Source organism: Limulus polyphemus, unplaced genomic scaffold (genome assembly GCF_000517525.1).
Source record: "Limulus polyphemus unplaced genomic scaffold, Limulus_polyphemus-2.1.2 Scaffold2007, whole genome shotgun sequence".
NCBI lineage: Eukaryota > Metazoa > Arthropoda > Merostomata > Xiphosura > Limulidae > Limulus > Limulus polyphemus.
In genome coordinates, this window is record NW_013667617.1 from 24,405 (window position 1) to 32,497 (window position 8,093).

The 8,093-nt window shown below is 32.5% G+C and overlaps 2 protein-coding genes across 4 annotated transcripts in view; both read right to left on the minus strand.

Moving 5' to 3' along the window:
* LOC106465636 (mucin-17-like) overlaps positions 1-7,492 on the minus strand; it is a 27,893-nt gene extending 20,401 nt beyond the window's left edge. For all 3 annotated transcript variants that reach the window (XM_022393574.1, XM_022393575.1, XM_022393573.1), the window contains exons 1-4: positions 7,355-7,492; positions 6,413-6,531; positions 986-1,059; positions 26-270 (exon numbers count right to left, since the gene is read on the minus strand). In XM_022393574.1, coding sequence (XP_022249282.1) covers positions 26-270; positions 986-1,059; positions 6,413-6,528 — 435 coding nt within the window. In that variant the 5' untranslated portion in view covers positions 6,529-6,531; positions 7,355-7,492. The remainder of the gene's footprint in view (positions 1-25; positions 271-985; positions 1,060-6,412; positions 6,532-7,354) is intronic.
* Positions 7,341-8,087, minus strand: LOC111087318 (activating signal cointegrator 1 complex subunit 2 homolog). The gene is made up of 2 exons (XM_022393572.1): positions 7,855-8,087; positions 7,341-7,764 (listed from the first exon to the last, which is right to left on the minus strand). The coding sequence occupies exons 1-2, from the start codon at positions 8,085-8,087 to the stop codon at positions 7,341-7,343; spliced, it is 657 nt and encodes a 218-aa protein (XP_022249280.1).
* Between the last annotated feature and the right edge of the window lie 6 nt (positions 8,088-8,093).

The window sequence follows — 8,093 nt, forward strand, 5'->3', positions numbered from 1 at the left end:
CTGTTTTTGAAGATAGCGAACTTACCAAGTTGTTAGATATTTCTTCTGGAACAACGTCGCCAATGTCAAATTTGAATGTTACAGTTTTTTTAACTGATTCCAAAAGACATTCAACAACGCTACCCTCATCAACACTTAACACCGTCAGTCTCGGACCACGGTCCTGGGTTTTTCTGCGTTTGCCAAGTTTCTTTTTTTGCAGAATGTTTACCAGATGCATCACATGACATGTCAGTTTGCTCACTCGCAGAGTCCACGTTGCTGGAAACGCTAGTAAATTAGAACCAAAAATATAAAGCAACAGATACATAAAAATTCAGAAGATTCACTCTGATTTTATGAAATTCTTACAAAAGATTCTCAACATGTCAGTTTGCTCACTCGCAAAGTCCACATTGCTGGAAACGCTAGTAAATTAGAACCACAAATATAAACAACAGATACATAAAAATTCAGAAGATTCACTCTGATTTTATGAAATTCTTACAAAAGATTCTCAACATGTACTATTATTTTTACATATCTTACAATTCAGGATAAGATCTATGGTACACAGCTTTATACATAACAAGAGAAAGGAACATATTTTTCCAACGTGTTTTAGAAACTCATTAAAAGCCTGTAATTACAGGAAAACATGCACCTTAACTACATTTTCATGTACCCATACAATCTACGGAAAAATAACACAAACGTGCTACATTACTTAAATTTGTTAGAAGTGACTTCCTTCAAACTTTTTGGAAAAGATGGAAAACTGATAAAAAAAATTAAATGTCATCTAACACGTTTAACATAGCTAGTTAAAATATTAACACAAAATTGTTATAATGAATTATAAGTTATTTTACTCATGAGCTTCTAGCACTATTTTCGTTACTCATTTCTAGACCTCGTTCATTATCTTGGCCTTATTCATAATCAGTATAGTGATGTCTGTTTGTATCTGGGAATGCTTTGTTTTAATACATATTTGAAACCTTACCTTTCAATAATCCTAGCATCATATGCAACCTGCCCTGCCTGACTTTGGACAATGTCCTGGTCTTGTACACTTTCCTATGATGTAAATAATAATTTATTTTCAGTGAAAATGTGTAAAGTAACTTGCAAAATTATTACTATGTTTTCAAGTTAATGAAAATACATGTTTACTAAAAAAATTGGGAAAATAAAAACCCATTTTTCAGATGTTGACCACAATATACAAGTGTTATTTTATATGTTTCTCGTGTAATCGTGTATAAACATTACAAAACTCTACAAATGTTACACCTAATCCAATATCAGTCTACTGATACCTAGCCTAGAATACTGCACCTTTCTCAAATTTGATTGTTTCTTCTCCTTAATTGGATTTTTCTGGGCTTATCCCAGTTCACACGCTTCTGTTAAGTTACTTTGGTTTTCCTGCCACAATTTGCAACAGAAAACTTTTCCAGCTGTTAAGTTTTAGTTCCTTTATTGATTTCTTCTATTAGAAATATTAAAGTCTATTACCATGGCATTCGTATGCTACATTTTCTTTAATATTTCAATTTTATTACCAGACTTAATTAGTTCACTGTAGTGATCTTTACTAACTGACATTTGATTCTGCTAATGAACTCGAACATCAGTGGTATTTCAGTATTTTCATCAGTTCTTTACATTTCCAGACCAAGTTTTCTTATTTTTATCGTAGTCTTTACGAGTCATTTTTATTTCTTCTTAACTATTACACTTATATTACTTGCAGCAGTATTGTTATGTCTGACCTCTTTTTAATAATCATTTCACCAGTCATGTTTTAGTCTTCTTCAATAATTTGATACATTCGTGCGTTGTGTACAATTCGTATAGTTCTTTGAATTTGTAATTTTCAGATAACTTACTCGCTATAATTCCTGTAGGAAGTGATTTCGTTAGATGTTATTCATTCCTGTCTCTATAACATTACAACTGGATTTGGTACATAGATAAACCCTTGTGTGCAAATTAAATAATTTTCACCACTAGGTGGTGGATTAAAAGTCAGATGATGGGTAAAGTAGTAAAGAGAGTTAAAGCAGTAACAGCTTGAGATGCCAGTATATAAACAAAAACATTTTTTTACCACTCATGAATGATTCTTACGATATGGATCCCCATTGGAGGTTCTGAATGGGTTCATACTCAGTGAGTAGCTTCAATTTGAGAATACACATTGCTTAAGTCCATACATAAAAAGAGATATGTCAGTGATGGTATATGTAAAGATAAAATGTAATCGATCAAGACTATAGTAAAATAAGTTCATCTATGTATCAAATCCAGTTGTAATGTTATAGAGACAGGAATGAATAACATCTAACAAAATCACTTCCTACAGGAATTATAGCGAGTAATTTATCTGAAAATTACAACTTCAAAGAACTATACGAATTGTACACACTGCACATCAAATTACTGAATCGAAACCGAAGTGGTATTATACCACAATACCTACATTGTCTTTCACAAGTTCTTTCTCCCTCTTCTGACTTCTTCCCCCAAACAGGTAACATCGGCATAAAGGTGTTGGTTGTATGTAATCCCAGTTACCATCCCAGATGGTAGTTATTTGTAAGGACATCACGTAAATATTCAGGTGTATAAAATTCATAGATTCAAGATTATGTTATACATTTGGTGGCTGGATGTGTTATACAACACTGCACTAAGGTGTAACAGAAACAGTTAGTGTCCCCCCACACTAACTGTTTCTGTTACACCTTAGTGCAGTGTTGTATAACACATCCAGCCACCAAATCTTGAATCTATGAATTTTATACACCTGAATATTTACGTGATGTCCTTACAAATAACTACCATCTGGGATGGTAACTGGGATTACATACAACCAACACCTTTATGCCGATGTTACCTGTTTCGATTATAAGGAAACTCGTTAATTATCTTTCCATTTTTGTATCAATAACAATATATATATATGTATGTGTACACTTACAAACCAAAGTCCTACTAAATAGTTAAATGTCGCCATCCATGCTTTTATGAAAAAGGCACATGACACATGTCAACTTTATTCCTAAGTGCTACTGACTTTGAAAGTGTAAGAATGTGTGTGCAAGAGAATATACTTGTCCTACAAGAAATCTATATTCTTATCTCTCATTCATATGTATATACTGCTAATACCAGAGTAGTATTAACAATTCTTCACAACATCCAACCACACATCCTGATATAGAATGTGGTCAAGGTTAATGTCCATTTTTACAAAACAGTGCTCATTTACACTTTACATTAAAAAAAATTAAACAAATTGAAACATTTAATTCAGAAATAATTTTTTAAACAGGAACATACTGTATATAACTCAATGCATTTGTTATGTATCATGACACTTAATACGTTGTCACTGTTATTCATGCCCTCACTGATAGTTTCTTAACTTAAGTAACTTTATTTTAATGAATAGTTATAAAAAAAAAGAGATAATGTTATTAAAACTATACTTTTGGTTGAGAAAGAATCATCTAAGAACTATAGGCAACAAAAGATTTGTTTCTTTGTTGTTAAGCACAATGCTACACAATTGGCTATTTGTGCTGTACCCCTACGAGTATCAGAACCTAACTTTTTAAGCAAGATAAGAGCGATCTAAAACAAAACTCTCCACATTTTTGCCTAAACAAATTTCTTGACCTGGTGATATTTCATTCATTCAATTTATTTAAATGTTAAGAATACTTTTTATATATTTGTTTCTAATTTAATTTCACCTAAAAGCAGTAACGCTTAAAATGTAGTCTACAAAAGTCTTCACTTGTGGTCTTTCTGTGTTTATTAGGTTTCTGACCACTGAGGATAATCTTACAGCAAATGTCAGGAGAAAAATTCTTCTTGTATTTGTAGTGCTTGATAAAATCCTTAATAGGATTCAGGAGAAAAGTTCTTCTTGTATTTGTAGTGCTTGATAAAATCCTTAATACTTTTGTGCTTATATGATTTCATCAATACATTTTTATTTCTGGAATAAACATTATGCCAACGAATTGTCATCAGTTTTCAATCAGAAGTGAAGCCTTTGTCCCATTTTATTCTAGTTGTAATTATACTTTTCCAAATATGTCCTTTTTTGTTTTGTTTTTCATATAAAACTACTGGGAGTGAGACCACAATCATGTTGTCTTTTTGAAAGTTTTAAAAAAATCATTAGGCTAAACAATTAAGTTGATAACGGGTGCACGAGCTCAGTAACAGTTTTATCAGAGAATAGGATGTTAACTCCACATGGGTTATACAAGTCTCTGAGGTGAGATGTATCATTACAAAGCTACTGGTAATAAACATGTTCAAAAAGAAAACTGAATACTAATGTCATTAGAAATCCCCTTACATGACCTGAGAGTCAGATATCTATGTGTTATGCATAGAGTAGAAAAGTACCCCAATCCATTGTAATTCACATCAAAAGTGTGGCATTACTTTGGGATTTTATTTACCAAGAAAGACAGCAAAGAAGAATAGACTTGCAAATCCCAATAATTTGATGACAACAAGTAAGAGAAAAAAAAATTGCTGCTACAAATGGTCTTAGAACCTGGAATGTGCTAAGATACAAGTATGCGTCAACATATAATTTAGTAAGAAATCTATTATTGCAGTTTTTTGTTAAGCCTAAAAACAAGGTCGGCTTGTTTGTTAAGCCTAAAACAAGTTCGACTCGTTTGTTAAGCCTAAAAACAAGTTCGGCTTATTTGTTAAGCCTAAAAACAAGTTTGACTTGTTTGTTAAGCCTAAAACAAGTTTGGGATTATGTACAGATGGAAAGAATAAATGAATGAAGTTACAGAGTAAATCCTAAGTTCATTCCCAAATAAACTGGAACAAGAACAGTATATTGTGTTCAAATGAAAATTATGAACCTGTGTATACAAAAAAAAAAAAAACATTCTTTCACTGTTTATGTTCAATTATAGCTTGAAATGTTCATAACAAATATGTATGAATATACTGTACACTATACTTGCTTTTCCATTTATTAGCTGAACACACATTTTCTAAATATTTTAATGATAAGGAGTATTATAGAAAACATCTTTAAAATAAATAGCTATTGAACTGATTGTTGAGAAAACCAAATATGTTAATTAATATACTAAAAATGTTAGAAAAGTTGAAATGCAGATCCTGTATTACAAACCACATTTTCCTTTCTTAGCTCACATAAAAACACAAAGAACACTGGTGGATACATGAGCAGCACAGAAGTTTTCAGTAGGTAAAAAAGCAATCACCTTGCTATCCGATCTTTTGTATTACAACCATAATATAAATATGTAGATGCAGTTGGAAAGTGGGGGGGAGTACACACAGTTACAACTTTCATTTTAAAACCAGCAGGGTACAACAAAGAATAAACACGAATTAAAAATTCTACGTACACAAAAACATTTCAACTAATTATATATAAAAAAAAAAAATTCAAGCTTCTAGAATTTTCTACATTTAGTGTAAATATACATAAAATTAAAAAACAAAAATTAGCTTTTTTAATCTTGCAGGATATCTTACAAGTTTCTGCTTAAGCAATTAATAGTTTATCAGAATATGTTTTTGATTTCATGTTTATTGTTTCAGGATATGGTATTATACATACAAAGATACAGACATGCATAACAGTGTGCAGAGACGGCAACATCTATTTTTAATTATCAGTTCAGATGTTCTGAAACATATTTAATAACCATACATTTTGTGAGTAATGTTAAGTTGCTTAAATACTGCATTTTTTTTGTATTGCTTACCAAACAATAAAATATCAGTTGTATTTTCTTCAGTCAGTCAGAGTTGTAATATTTCAACTAGTCAGATGAATTTTTTTGACAGTAAGTTGAAAAATGATATTCAACTGACTCGTGCCTCTACTTGAATTTTGTAATACGTCTAAAATATGTATATAAGAAGGGGAAATATAAAAAAATGTTGAAGTTCAGTGCATTATAACCTCATAAACAGTAGAGCATAGGAAGATGAAATTGTACAGAAGTGTTAACAGATGCCAGTTTCACAGTTGTCACGTACATTTGTGAGATGTGACATGCTGAACCACAAAACTATCTATCATCGCCTTATACATTTTTTTCAAGTAGATCTAAATAAGATTCAAGCAAATGTGGCTTCATAATTTTAAACTCAAAATGTTTTGAGTCTTTAAATAAAAGGGGAGTAAGCATCTATTATAAGTGTGAAAGTTAAGTAATGCCAACATGAACTTTGACATCAGATATAACAATGTACAAAACTAGTTAACTTGCGTGCATGTGTGTCACACCTCAATCCTGAAGCTTCTGGTAAAGCTTATGCAGAATAGACTAATAAAAAAAAACAAAAAAAACACAATGCACTTCTAGTGCTTACTGACTGTCTAAGGTACGACACCCACCTGATGTCCTTGATACACAGTAGTTGTCTGTTGAGGATATGTCGCTTGCCCGGTTTCCGGTCTGACAGAAGAGCATTCCTGTGCTGGAACTTGGAAACAGTTATCCGGGGGGCCATCAGCTGTAGGGAAAAATATTAAGCTACAGATTAACAGCAGATGTCAGTTAAATATTGTATCTGAAATTTTGTATTCTAATCATTCCAAACTTTACAAGTGACATACTAACTAATTATTTTTATACTTTCCTATGTAACTGTTTCCCACTCTTGACCTGATAGTTATTAGAGAATAAGCAGATAAGATTGGATAAATATAATAATTTGCCAAAACGTAATGTTTTTTTTGAAGGGGGGTATCTGCTGCAGTTTATATGTTAAAATAAAAATTATTAACCCTTTCTGCATCAGGTTTGGAAACAACTTTAAAAAAGTTTTTTGATAGCCTATTGTAATCCATGATAACAACATGTGAATAAATTTGGGCAGATAATTAAAAATACAACTTCAATAAATATTTAATCTTATCATATTCCTGTATTTTAACCTCTTGAAACAGTGCTAGAAGTACTTGAATTATGTACGTGGGAGTTTAACGATTAGCTACTGATAACCGAAGAAAGCTACAAATGAGAATACGTAATTCGGTAAAATCCAAAGTATACAAGAAAGAGCTGAACACTTCATAATCTCAGTTTCTGTTACTACTTCATCAGTGTTCAAATGAATTACAAACATATCAATCTTCACATCTAAATACCCCATTAAAATGGTTTTAGTACAGGACTAAACCCCAAATAAAATCATCTTTCATACACGACTAGAAAATAGTAGCAATAAATCTGCAAATAGTATTAAATTTCTAGATTAAAATACAAGATCTAACACTAAAACGTTTTTTTTTTTTTACTTTAATTGACCATATTATGTTGCTAATAATGTTTACCAAGTTTTCCAGAGTCTGATGTAAAGCTGGATGTCATACTGCTTGGAAGGCCATCTTCTGTGTCCACCTGTAACAGCTGCTGCCTCAAAGTTTCGGTATCGTTAACTTCACAAAGTTTTGTTTGTTCTTGAATTTGTGTTGAATATTGTGGAATCTGTATTCCCTGATTTTGATGTGGAAATTGCTGTTGAAATATTTCAGGCTGTATTGACTGTTGTACAGACTGAATTACCTGTTGTTGTGTCTGATAGTTCTGTAACTGTTGTTGAGGGAAGCTCTGTTGTGCTTGTGTTTGCAGAGGATGGCTTTCTGACTTCAAGTGTTGAGTAGAAACTTGTTGTATTTGTGGCTGTTGAGATAGCCCCTGCTGCATCTGTGGCTGTTGAGGAAGTCCCTGTTGCACTTGTGGCCACAGATGCAACAGGGCCTATCTCAACAACCACAGATGCAACAGGGCCTATCTCAACAACCACAGATGCAACAGGGCCTATCTCAACAACTGTTGAGAAAATCCCTGTTGCATCTTTGGCTGTTGAGGAAGTCCCTGTTGCATCTTTGGCTGTTGAGGAAGTCCCTGTTGGACTTGTGGTTGTTGAGATAGTCCCTGTTGGACTTGTGGTTGTTGAGATAGTCCCTGTTGCATCTGTGGTTGTTGAGATAGCCCCTGTTGCATCTGTGGTTGTTGAGATAGCCCCTGTTGCATCTGTGGTTGTTGAGATAGGCCCTGTTGCATTTGTGA

Excerpts from the sequence above, each read along its gene's own strand:
- LOC111087318 (XM_022393572.1), bottom strand. The coding sequence starts at position 8,087 with ATGCAACAGGGCCTATCTCAACAACCACAGATGCAACAGGGGCTATCT. Across the intron at positions 7,765-7,854 it reads CAACAGGGATTTTCTCAACA|GCCACAAGTGCAACAGGGAC; the intron begins GTTGTTGAGATA and ends GTTGCATCTGTG.